Genomic DNA, 12,350 nt, shown 5'->3' on the forward strand with positions numbered 1-12,350 from the left:
ACAGTAGGAGGGCATGTTCGGGATTCTTTGCTAAATATTTTCCTTCATGGTGAGGTCTTTTGAGACTGTGAGGTAATGTTCCTCAAATATGTCCCACTCCTTCCTAGTTTTCTGAGGCCATTCATTAAGGTTTAATTGCCATGCTTCTACTACCTGTAGGTAGTGCTAGTGAAATAAATGTACTGTAAACTATAAATATCAGTTCTCCATTTCAAAGTTTCTTTTCTAATTATCAAAGTTTTGCAATAGGATAAAATGTGAAAAGTATTTGCATTAAACAAGAATACAGCTTTTGATTTACAGATTTTATACAAATATCTTAATATGCCATGAATATTTATTGATATATATAGTAAAAAGTCAGAAATGTTGATCTTACTTTGCCAGTTACTCCTGTACCAGTGTGTCTTGTGGAAGAAGGATCAAGTTCAAATAGCCTCTTCAGAGATGTGGAGGTTCCGGTCTACACAACTCTAAGAGGGGTAAGAGAACATTCTATGTGTTTCACCTTGCTTCCCCCACCTCTAATCCATTCTTATTCTACTAGTAATCTTCAAGGGGCAATGCAGCCTATCCTGAAGATCTGCATGTAGATTACCAGTTTATTGTTGATACACTCCTTCCCATTTTCATATTTTTATATAAATATTCCTCTGCATGGTGTAAAATCTGATGCCCTTACCCCCACGATTCTGTATTTCATACTTTCATTTTGTACTCTACCTTTTCCAGTATTCATCATTCCTCCTTCCTTTTTTTTCCTCTCTCTCTGCTTTTTATAATTTGTTTTCTTAGCTCTTTCTTTCCTGTTCCTCTTCTTCCACTTTTCTTTGTTTCTCATCTCTTGGTTTCCCTTCCTGTCTTTTTCTATAATCTTCTTTCTTCTCTTTCTCCCTCTTTACTTTTACCCACCTTTTATCCCCCCCCCCCCTCCATTCTACTTGTCACTGTCTGTACCCCATTCTTTATTGATGGTTGATCTATACCTGTCTAAACGATCTTATCATGTCCCTGTCCATGTTCTCACGTACCCCCAATGCTTCTTCCTTTACTCCCACTCCCCCTATATTAGACAAACCATTCTCCTTTCTTTCCCCCAGTCTGTGGTTTGCAACCTGTTCCATTACAAATTTGCCCTTTCAATCAAATTCTTGGTACCATAATCATACAGTTATTTTAAGAGTCTTCTATCCTAATTTTCTCTTCCTCTGATATGTCAGCCCAGAGAAGTTTTAATATGAGTGATACTATGAACCTGTTTTTACAAAAGTAACATAGAAAGGGGTCAACTTTATGAAATAGTAAAGTGTCTTGGATTGCTTGATTGAAATTCATATTTATTTCGTTTTCATGAACAATTCAATATATGTCTTACACAATAGAGTAGATATTTCAAAGATAGAAGGATACAAAAATCAAAATAGACCATATAAACCTTGCTCTCAGTTTGGCTCATCATCAAGAATTCATGTCACAGGAAAAAATGTACAAAAACACCTAAACTCTGATGATATCACAATATGAAAGATGGTTATTATGTTATACAATATATCTGATGTGACTAACAACCACATCCCCTTGCCTGTTTGAAGCTGAACTGAGTTGACTGTATATTAAGGCTACATTCCTTCCATCTTAAAACTAATTAGGTTTGAAGGACTGTCACATATGTCACAGATGCTCAGGAAATATACAAATTAAATACCATGAGCTTGCCTTTAACAAGCATGTGAAAGTGAATTTATGTAATCTAAGACTAGTTTGTTTCCTGTAAGTTAATTAGATTGAGATTTTTCTTATGAAAAATGCAAATCACTTGATATTTTAAAATATGTATCTGTCAATTGAGGTGATATGAATGCAATTCTCACATCTTATGCCGTACTGACACACAGGGTCTTAAAGTCTTATCAGCATCTGCCTACCAGTATATTACCGTTTGACTAGCCCTATAAGCAATGACAATGAAGAATAATTCAATGCTTTGTTTAAAACATTATTTAAGGATACAGAACGTTTCATCGTTGTCTACTTTCAGTCCTCTCTTTCCAAAATTACGTCCATTTATTATAAATCATGGTAGCAAGACTGAGACTTCATTATTTTTTTTCTTTTTAAACAGCGTTTGACTCTGATCCGCTCCACACCCTTCACGGGCGAGTCCTCTGACTCCTCCGACGATGAATCAAGCTCCAAGCCGCCCCCTCCTCCCGCCTCTCACTCCAGCCCCCATGGATCTCTCAAGTTCTTGAAGAACAGTAAGGGGACCGGAGGAAGCCTCAAGCTCACATCTTCCTCCTCCATGGGTAGCCCCAAGAAGAAGATGTTAGCGGGGTCGTCTAATACTCTACCTACAGCAGGACAGAAGAGGGGTATTGATAATAGATATAGTAACTTTGCCAAATGTAGTAGGAGTTGAGACACAGTGAGAAAACTGCTTATTGTGATGCATTTTACGTATGGTTTCCTCCAACCGTCTTCCCGGTCCTTAGTTAACTAAAAAGAGATGACACAGTCACACAAAGTGGTTAAGTTGGATTCAGGAACCATTCTTCATTTCGAGCTCCATTGTAAAACCAAAACTAATTCAACTTGTCCACAGGATGAGTATGTATACATATATTGGTCTATATATCCATCACAATGCATCTAAAAAAAAAAGTGTTATCTGAATATCTAGATGACATTTTTTGTATTACTCAGCTTTATCAAGGCTGTAAGAGTATTGATAATCTTTAGTTCACAATACTGCGGCTTAGCCTCTATAAAATATAATTATTAAATGAAAGAAAAAAGTTTTCGCTGTTGGACACACCTTTGCATGTCATTCTATTTCTCTAAGCTACTCTGTGCAGTAGTTCTTTTCAGGAAATGCAAAACATCACAGAGAAGGAAGTTCACTTTGACAAAAAAAGAAGATTTTTAAGTTCATCCTATGCATCAGGTTACATAATCTAACTATAAAAATTTAAGAAACAGAAAGTTCACAGCTCAATGTGAACTCATAAGAACTGTAAATTGAGATGTAATCTCAGTGGTTGTCATTTTGTAGGTGAAAGATCATTTGACACTTTGAAGTTAATGAAATGAAAACAAGGATGCACACAATTCCTATAGTTTCCTCTCTAGGAAGCCCAATGAGAGCATGCAGGAAATAGTTGAATAATTAGTTCACTGTACTTTACACAGAATTCATATGAAATCCTGGAGTAGTATTGAAACTCCTTTTTTCCCATTTTTTTCCCTCTTATCCTCAAACGAGGTTTTTATTTCCATAATAGCAATACATATTTACATTGATAACTCAATGATTGAGTGGAACATAACATAGGCTAAAAATTAAAGTATATTTAACAATTCTTCCACCTTTTTTCCCCATTTAAAATTGATGATGGGAAGTTTCTGTCCAATCTGAAAGGCCAATGCACTTTCATGGTTCATATGCAACATGTACTTCAGCAAAAGAACTCAGCCCTATGACAGAACCCCCTAGGGAATGTCAAAATGTGAGAGGGTAGGAAAAGAGTGCAATTTAAGAACATGTGGTAACTAGATGCATGATTTACCTGTGATAGGAGATTGTCACATGTGTTTCTGATCTGTCCCTCTCTGTCTAGGTGTGTCAACTCAATCCTCGGCCTCTGACGCTGATTACTCGATACCACCTGATGCAGTGAGGTCACAGTCACATGACGGCAACAGCTCGGACGAACCAGAACCCAAGGCTAAGCTACTCAAGACATGTAGTCTGGACAAGGCTTCCAAGTCAAGCTTAGATTCCATTGACAAGACTGATAAGGTATTCTTTCTTATTCAGTTGTACAGCATTATGCACGAGTGAAAACTTGTCACACATTTTGAACTCCAATCACAACATGAGACTATACCAAATCTAACCCTTACCTAAAGCTCAGTATAACCCCTTTTCTTCAACAAAATATATATAGCCCAAAGTAAATGTCATATTACCATTCTTTATGATTTTAGTTTGAACCACAGTGTGTATTGTGAATTTGAGCAGTTTTGTTCAATTAATCCTGTGATTAATGATATGATATCTGATATTTCATTGTAATATTTTGACCCATTAGGCACTTCTGTAGGAAAGTTTGATTCAGTGTTATCTTAAGCTTTGTATTTAAATGATTTTTGCCAAGTCAAAACTTAAGAAGTTAATGTCAATGAATTCTCTCAATATGAAGCCAGAGAATAACTTGCTGTTGAACATAAACATCTTTGTGTTTTTCCATCATTTCCTTGTATTATCCCCCTTCTCTCTCTTTCTCTCTCTCTTTCTTAAGGAGCCTTTAGAGAAGGCTGGTTGGTTGACTAAGCTTGGTGGACGGGTGAAGACATGGAAGAGACGATGGTTTGTTCTAAAGGTTGGGCAGTCTGAACTACTCTACTACAAATCACCAGTAAGTCTTAAGAGTCTGAACAGACCTGCTTCTTATTTATCGTCTGGTCAGATTCAGAAGGTCTTTAACTCTGTGTTAAAGCATATTGAGTAAAAGACCGACAGGCTACAAGCAAACATTATACTTTTATGTTGTACAAGTTCCTGTAATTTCTATTATTTATGACATTGGGAGGGGAGGAGACACACCATCATGTTTGATAAGCTAGAAAAGAAAAGAATCATTTAGAATTGTCATTTATATATTAAAGATAATCATCAAATACTTCATAGATTGTACAGTAGGCTTGCGGATGCACCATGTGAGAGAGAGGGAGGATTGAGGAGTCCTGAAAAGGACTCTCGGTAATCTTTCTTGAGGGTGTGTAGTCCTGAAAAGGACTGTTGGTGTAGTCTTGAAAAAGACTGTTAGTTTTCTTTCTTAGCCTATAGTTCTAAGGAGAACTATAGCGCTTGGAGAGGATAGGTGGCGGGAATAGCTCGACTTTTCAAACAGGTTGACTATCCGTCGTCAGGAGTGGAGAATAGCAGGCGTTCGTGAGCACACCCTCAAGAAAGATTATCGAGAGTCCTTTTCAGGATTCCTCAATCCTCCCTCTCTCTCACATGGTGCATACGCAAGCCTACTGTATATCTACATCACCATGCAATCCGATACTTACAAGCAGCATTCATAGATTGTGTCGAACTACTGCCTTTTTTAAATAGTACTAAAAATAAACATTCATATGTTCACCATGTTCAATCCTTAACTTGAAGTCCATGGTGACAGGGGAATTCTATTATATAGATATCTCAGGAATTCAGTTTATCATGCATGTGAATTTTATACATATATACCGGTAATCAAAACAGTTTTTTGTTTGTTTACATATCCATAAAATTAAAAGAAAATTATGATACCTGTGCAAATAGGTATTACTGTAGTAAAGCGAGCACCCATTTTGTTTCTTCCAATATTTACTGAGCTCACATGAGCCTTTACATTAATCCTTGTCAATCCATCTTCATTAATTTTTCATAAATAGAATGACACCTCAAGGAAACCCCGGGGCCAAGTTCCGCTTGACAAGTTCTGCAAAATAGCGCCCTCCGAGGGTCTGCAGACATTCGAGCTGGCGACATCCAAGAGGACTTACTACCTCACTGCAGAGTCACCGGCCGTCATGGAAGAATGGATCAAACGTGAGTTATTGATTAAGATGTCTGCGTTTGGATCATGATGTAGATCTGTTTTGAGAAAGTGAAGTAAAGCGTTAAAGTGTGCGTGCATGTAAGAAGTTTTAATGTTATTTTTAGTGGATTCGCTTTTAGTTTTGAGAGTAATTAATACAAATCATTGTTAAACATTTTTTTCTATGATAGATCATATTGAAGATGTGATAAACATTAGTCTGCCCACTTAGCAATCATTATTTTATTTAATGTGTAATTTGATATGATTTGATAGAAATGACAGGTTACATTCTAGAAAACTCATTGTTTTCATATATTATTCAGTTATACTTGTCATACTTGAAAAACAAAGAATTAAAAAATACTTTGCTATATTTAAAGATATCTTCAAATTTGAAATGTGAAGTTTATATGATATTGACCTTATGGTATCATAAATTATACTTTCCCTTCGAAAACTTGCAAGATTTTAATTGTATATTTTCATTTTCTCAGTGATATTAAATTATGCCACTCTACAAAAAATTCAAATTCTTTTAATTTTTGTCTCCCTTTTGAAAGTATCATATTAGACTGAGTTTGTAGATTATCTCATTGCTGTCACATGTGTTCCATACAAACTCAAAATTTCATCCATTTTTGCAGTAATTGAGAGGGTGTTGGAGAAGTACAGGAAACCCAGTGAGTTACCCCTAGCCCTCCCTCAAGGGGTCACCATGCAAGGCTGGGTCACCAAGGTCAAACTAGGCAACTCCAAGAGATGTTGGTTTGTCCTCGCTGATAGAAACCTCAAGTACTACAAATCAGACAAGGACAAGGTGAAGACAAGTTGATAGTTTTCTTAAGTAGTCTCATTTCCTTGTGAATGATGTCTAGGTTATAGATTGAAAGATGTTTCAAGCTCATGTACTTCAAACTGTTTTACTTTATTTTGCTATCTATCATTTATCATGCTTTGTTGTTGAATGAACAGTTTAGTCCTTCAGTGAAATATATGTATTGTGTGAGATGAAAATATAAACATACATTCCAGTAGGTGAGTTAAGATTTACAAGAAATGAAAATGATACAAGAAATGATACATGATAATGATACAAGAAATGATACATGTATTAATATCTATTTTTTTTTATATTCCTCTATTCCTCCATATTTAACATCATATTATATATATATCTCTCTCTCTCTCTCTTTTTCTCTCCTTCTTGCCTTCTTTAATGTTTGCATAATTACCATTCAATGAACTTGTTTATAATTATAGTATCCTGAAGAGCAAAAGAAGGAAAACATTGTGCAAAAGAAATGTATTTGATTTATAATTCATCATATAAACTTTGAGATTCTATTTCCTTTTAGCTGAAAATCTTTTATTCCTCTTCACTGTAAACATATAAACTCTGTATGGTAAACATTTACACTCTGTATGGTAAACATTTACACTCTGTATGGTAAACACATAAACTCTGTATGGTAAACATATTAACTCTTTATTTCAGGCTCCTCTTGGTTCGATAGATATGAGGGAGGCATCTGTTTCAGAGGTCGACCAATCAGCTGTGTCTGATGATGAGGGAGATGAGAAGACCGAGCCCACAAAGTTTACCCTCTCCATCGTCTCTCGCAAGCCAGACAAACAAAGTACCACCTTCCTCAACTATTCTTCCCAAGAAGAAAAGGTATGTATGTGCAATAATTATGAAACGTCATTGACATTTTATCTCAATATTTTGTTCTACAAAACATGAGTAAAAAGAAATGCTCTTGTGTTTCTTTTTAATCACAACAAAGTATATTCAGTACTATTGTTAATCCTGAAATAAATATCTCCTCCATTATTTGAATTAAACATCATTTTTTTTATTGGGCATCAATTATCGTTGCAATTGGATAGGGGAGGGACATATGCCCTCATGACCCCCCCCCCCCCCCCCCACATTATAAGATTTGCAACTTATTGGTGGTGTTTTAGCCATGATTTGTCACATCATAGATATCTTACTATTGAAATTCATCAATACTTTTATAACTACCTAAATGACCTTATGACGGTGAGCTCTATTCAGGAAATTGGTGCTTATCTTAGGAGATATGAAACTGTGTCACATGATACCTTTGATGGTTTTGTTTTGAAACTAAAAGATGTTTAATGATATTTTTGTTTTATTTTGAAACTTAAAGATACTTAATGATATTTTGCTAGAGCCCACATATGTCTCTCATTAAAAATGATCATAATTTGTCCAAAAGAAAGAAAGAGTCCTGTAATTACATTTACTTTTGTTTGTGCACTTCATCTTGTTACATGGTTTTACAGTCATGCATGTCACCAAGCATAATCATTAACACTGTTACCCTTCGGTACTTCATGAAAGTAAACATTTCTAAATGCAAGTTTCATTTTCTGTTTGAGCAGATGTTCTTAATGAATGATCATACCCATTGTCTACAATGAATTTATATATCTCATGAAAAAGAATAATAGCTATCTACTATTTTTTCAGTGCACTGCAGGAAAAGTGAAAGTAAAAGCACGTGCCATGAGAAAAGATTAATAGTCATGGCTACACAGTATGTCAAAGAATGTACAATAAATTGATATTGCTCAAATTATTCCTTCAGGACTCCTGGTTGTACCACTTTATGGTTGCAAGTGGTGGGAGTGGCAGCAACTCGCCCGACGGTGGCACGGAGTTTGAAAACATCATCAAGAAGCTGATGAACAGTGAGAGCCCCCTCTCTAGTCCACTCTGGAAGCATCCTGTCATGTTGTATTGCAAGGAGAGTCGAGACCGCCCCCTCACCACTCTCCTGTCTGATGCACTCAGTAGAGAGGCTGTCAAATTTAGTAAAGTGAGAATAAGTAATGATAATAATAATAATAATATTCAGTTCTTGTATAGGGCATAATACTTTATGAAATAACATCTCTATGCCCTTCCAAGGAGCTTTGGAAATTATTACCCTTGCTTTAGCTCTTGTAGAATATTGTATATTATCTTATTGTATTGTGTCAAAAGTAGAATGAAAGGTTTCTTACAGGTGTATATATATATTAAGAAAGGTGAAGTGAATCAGCATCTATGAAATGGTCACATCGCTCAGTCTTGAATTAAGACTCATGGTACAGACATGTACGGTACGTTCTTTTTATTTGACGAACTATGGCAGTAATCTACAATAAAATGTGTGCATATTATTTGCACTTATTTGTAAGTAAGCTCATCATTATTTTGTTCAACTCTTATTGGCAGCATGTCACAGACCTATACCAGATACCATCTTTAAACTAGCAAATTACTGATTATGCAAGTTGTCTGTTAAAGGCCAACTGCACTACTTGTAGCTACTTGCGCCCTCTATATAACAAACAATGCCTAATCGGTGACCATTGGTCCCCATGATCCTCTTTTTCTTATGTTAACTGAGAGCTGAGTTGATGAGATAACCATCTGTCCAGTGACCTTGCAGGGCAGTTTAATCCCTCCCGTAAACTACGGCAGATAAGCTTTAAGATTACCATCTTATAGAAATATGATCATTACAATCTTTCCCTTTCATCCTTTCTTTTCCTTCAATTTCCAGTCATGCAATCTATTTATCAGTTCATCTGTGGACATGCCTGCTGTGGACTATCATGTCAACCTGGCCCAGAATGCCTTGCAAACGGGTCTCTCTCATACCGAGCTGCAGAATGAAATGTACTGTCAGCTGATTAAACAAACCAATCACAGACCAGCATTAACAAAAGCAGTGGTAAGAGATTCACATTCTTTGATTAAATTGATTCCTTCTTTTATTTCTGATTTGTGATGCTGAGAGAAGAAAGGGCACTAACTCTGTATTAATTGAAATGAGTGACCACCCTTCTGACTTCCACCAGACAATTCTTGCAATGCCTGGTGATATAATCATATACATGTAATTATAAATACAAACAGTATAATCTATTGATCTTTTTTTTTCTAAAACATTATTTATTTGGCTCAAAGTCTATTCTTCTGTATCCTGCTTGGGTAGCTTCATAAAGTTATGATGAAAAAATACATCTTTATATCTTACTTATAGTACTTTCTCTTTGGCAGATTAATTAATGAAAAATGTCCTAATATTTCATTACATCATCCAGAATACATATTTAGGAAGTGGGTTGTACATTTTGTACTCTCATCTGTTGCTTTGCTTTTATTTTCACATATTAATTAGCATGCAGAGAAGTCTTTTTTTAAATGTGAGTTGTTTTTGCCATATCATTTGCAATTTTGTTGTTTTTATCTCATTTTACTTGATCCATATATCTTATATATTTCAGAGTGCTGATGATAGTACAGGATCAAGTCAGTCTAGCAATCATATGATCAGTCAAGCATGGCAGCTACTAGCCATGATCTGTCAACTCTTCCTTCCCTCTCATCAGTGTATGTGGCTTCTCAAGACACATCTACAAAGATTTGCAAACTCAAAGTAAGTATCCAACAACTCCTGATGAAAGTATGGATTTCAGATGTTTTTTCATGCATTGAGAATTTTCTTGAATGAATGGATTTGGGGAAATATAGGTATGAAATGCTATAATAGGATTTCAAAATGCACAATTTCTATCTGTGATGTATTCAGTTAAAATATAATATAACATAAGATAGACAACACTATGATGACAATTACCACCCATTTATTATTTTATTCATGGTACATGTAGAAGGAAATGCATCATAGATTGGTGTGCAGTAGAATTTGCCTCTATTTATTTTTGAAGCATCCTCAAAGATGTTAGGAAAAAAGTATGTTTTCATGCTCAATTACTTTGAGCAAAATCAAGATAACTTATATTTGTAGAATCACTTCATCGTCATAAATGTTGTTATTAAAGTGCCATGCTTCTGCCGACTCCTGTCAATTTTTTAAGGGGAGGGGGGGGGGGGGGGTAAAGTTTCATCTAAAACTATAAATGGGGCCTACTTCAATATTAGTCATCAATCTTGACATCTGCCCTCTCATAAGTGTCAGAAATTGTCAAAAAGTGTCAGAAAATGTCAAAAAGTGTCAGAAAGTGTCAGAAAGTGTCAGAAAGTGTCAGAAAGTAACAACTTTTTTCCCCCTCTGTAATAGGACTGAAGGGGGGAAATACGCCATCTTCTGTCAACGATCAGTAGAGCGTACGAACAGAAACGGAAGGAGAGAGGCCAGGCCATCTAAGCTTGAGGTCCTATCCATGGTTCAGAGGCATCCATATTATCACTCTAAACCCATCAGCATTCCAGTTCACTTTGCTAATAGCACTTATCAGGTTGGTCAACTAAAATAAAGTTTCTTGAGAAAGTTAGATTTTTCACTGCTTCCAGGGCAGATATTCAATGATGTGCAAGATAAGATTATTTCATTTTAGCACAAAAACATAGTCAACAATAATATCAAGTCTTCCCAATTCTCACCTCCTTGTGCTTTCTCGTACAAAGTGTGAGATACTTCTCATGCAGGTAATCTGTTAAATTTGCTGTTTATTAAAGCTTTATATTGCTCTTCTTTAATGGACATAGAATATCAGTAAGAATGAAAGGATCCAGTATGCCTGTCTAAAAATAAATTTGAATATCACTATTGCAATATATTCTCCCGATTAGTGTTTCCCTGCATGTTTCTATAAATTTGAATAGATTGTTTTAATTCAGTCTCTTGATTGTACTTTTGATTCTGATCAGGTTGTAGGCTTTGACAGTTCAGTGACTGTCAAGGAGTTCTTACGTCAGCTCAACCATCATAGTGGGATGAGAGCAGAAGAGGAATCAGGTTTTGCTTTGTTCTCTGACGACCCATCAGGCAAGCAGGTCCAGCATTGCTTGCAAACAAATGTGAAGGTAATCATACAGAATCCTGAGAACTACTGGATATTTGATTCATGGTTTTGCATTTAATCCTTGTAGTGAATTACTATGCATTCCCTAAGGGTACATGTTGTAGTCGAAATTGATGCAGTGTGATGCAGGAAACATGGCAGAAAGTATTGGCTTCACATTTACTGGGGGTGGGGTTTTTAGGGAGTTACCATGAGGGAAAAATATACTGATAAAAAATGACATTGAACCTTGTCAGTGGGCAGGGCCAAACTGCCCTGTTACGATAAGAAAATAACATATTACTAGTCGTATGTATTAACCCTTCTAATGTGCTAAATTGAAGAAAGGCAAGCTAAAATTCAAACTTCATTAAGAATAAGGAAAATCGATGAAGATAATTGAAGTCTTTGACACTGATAAAGAATTCACCATGGAAGTAAAAGCTGATTTTATTTTGATAAATGGTTAGCTCAACCCTATCATCAGATGGAGTTATTTCATTTTCACTATCATGCCAATGCAGCTTTATTTTGCCACCTCGCTTTAGTAGCAATAATTGATGATTACTTTCTCCCCCCTCTCTTTTGGATAGATATGTGATGTCATCTCTAAGTGGGAGCAAGCATCCAAGGAATGTAAGGCCGGCAAGAAAGATGGCTCCAAGATCATCAGACTTACATACAAGCATAAGTAAGACTTTTATTATTGTTTATCAGTTTGGCACATGAGATCGTATTCGGTTATATCCTTTTTAGTGCGTTTGTCAGTGAACCCTCCCCATAAAAGCTATTTTTGTAATCAAAATGTTTGGTCTAAGAATAAAATGCCTTTCTACTTTTAAAGCAGAATATAGCTGCAAGGGTATTAACCCTATTGAAAAGTTTTTGTATCAGCAATGAAAAATAAATGTGTAAATCATTATAATT

The 12,350-nt window shown here is 35.7% G+C and overlaps 1 protein-coding gene across 2 annotated transcripts in view; it reads left to right on the top strand.

The window, feature by feature from the left end:
* The window catches only part of LOC577575 (pleckstrin homology domain-containing family H member 1), a 65,681-nt gene that overhangs the window by 45,500 nt on the left and 7,831 nt on the right, over positions 1 to 12,350 (top strand). For both annotated transcript variants that reach the window (XM_030999816.1, XM_777793.5), the window contains exons 8-20: positions 388 to 482; positions 2,123 to 2,372; positions 3,618 to 3,799; positions 4,302 to 4,418; positions 5,446 to 5,602; positions 6,239 to 6,411; positions 7,090 to 7,269; positions 8,213 to 8,443; positions 9,176 to 9,346; positions 9,903 to 10,054; positions 10,700 to 10,877; positions 11,290 to 11,445; positions 12,017 to 12,114. In XM_030999816.1, coding sequence (XP_030855676.1) covers positions 388 to 482; positions 2,123 to 2,372; positions 3,618 to 3,799; positions 4,302 to 4,418; positions 5,446 to 5,602; positions 6,239 to 6,411; positions 7,090 to 7,269; positions 8,213 to 8,443; positions 9,176 to 9,346; positions 9,903 to 10,054; positions 10,700 to 10,877; positions 11,290 to 11,445; positions 12,017 to 12,114 — 2,140 coding nt within the window. The remainder of the gene's footprint in view (positions 1 to 387; positions 483 to 2,122; positions 2,373 to 3,617; positions 3,800 to 4,301; positions 4,419 to 5,445; positions 5,603 to 6,238; positions 6,412 to 7,089; positions 7,270 to 8,212; positions 8,444 to 9,175; positions 9,347 to 9,902; positions 10,055 to 10,699; positions 10,878 to 11,289; positions 11,446 to 12,016; positions 12,115 to 12,350) is intronic.

The sequence above is a fragment of the Strongylocentrotus purpuratus genome, unplaced genomic scaffold (genome assembly GCF_000002235.5).
Source record: "Strongylocentrotus purpuratus isolate Spur 01 unplaced genomic scaffold, Spur_5.0 spur5_scaffold_5, whole genome shotgun sequence".
Taxonomy (NCBI): domain Eukaryota; kingdom Metazoa; phylum Echinodermata; class Echinoidea; order Camarodonta; family Strongylocentrotidae; genus Strongylocentrotus; species Strongylocentrotus purpuratus.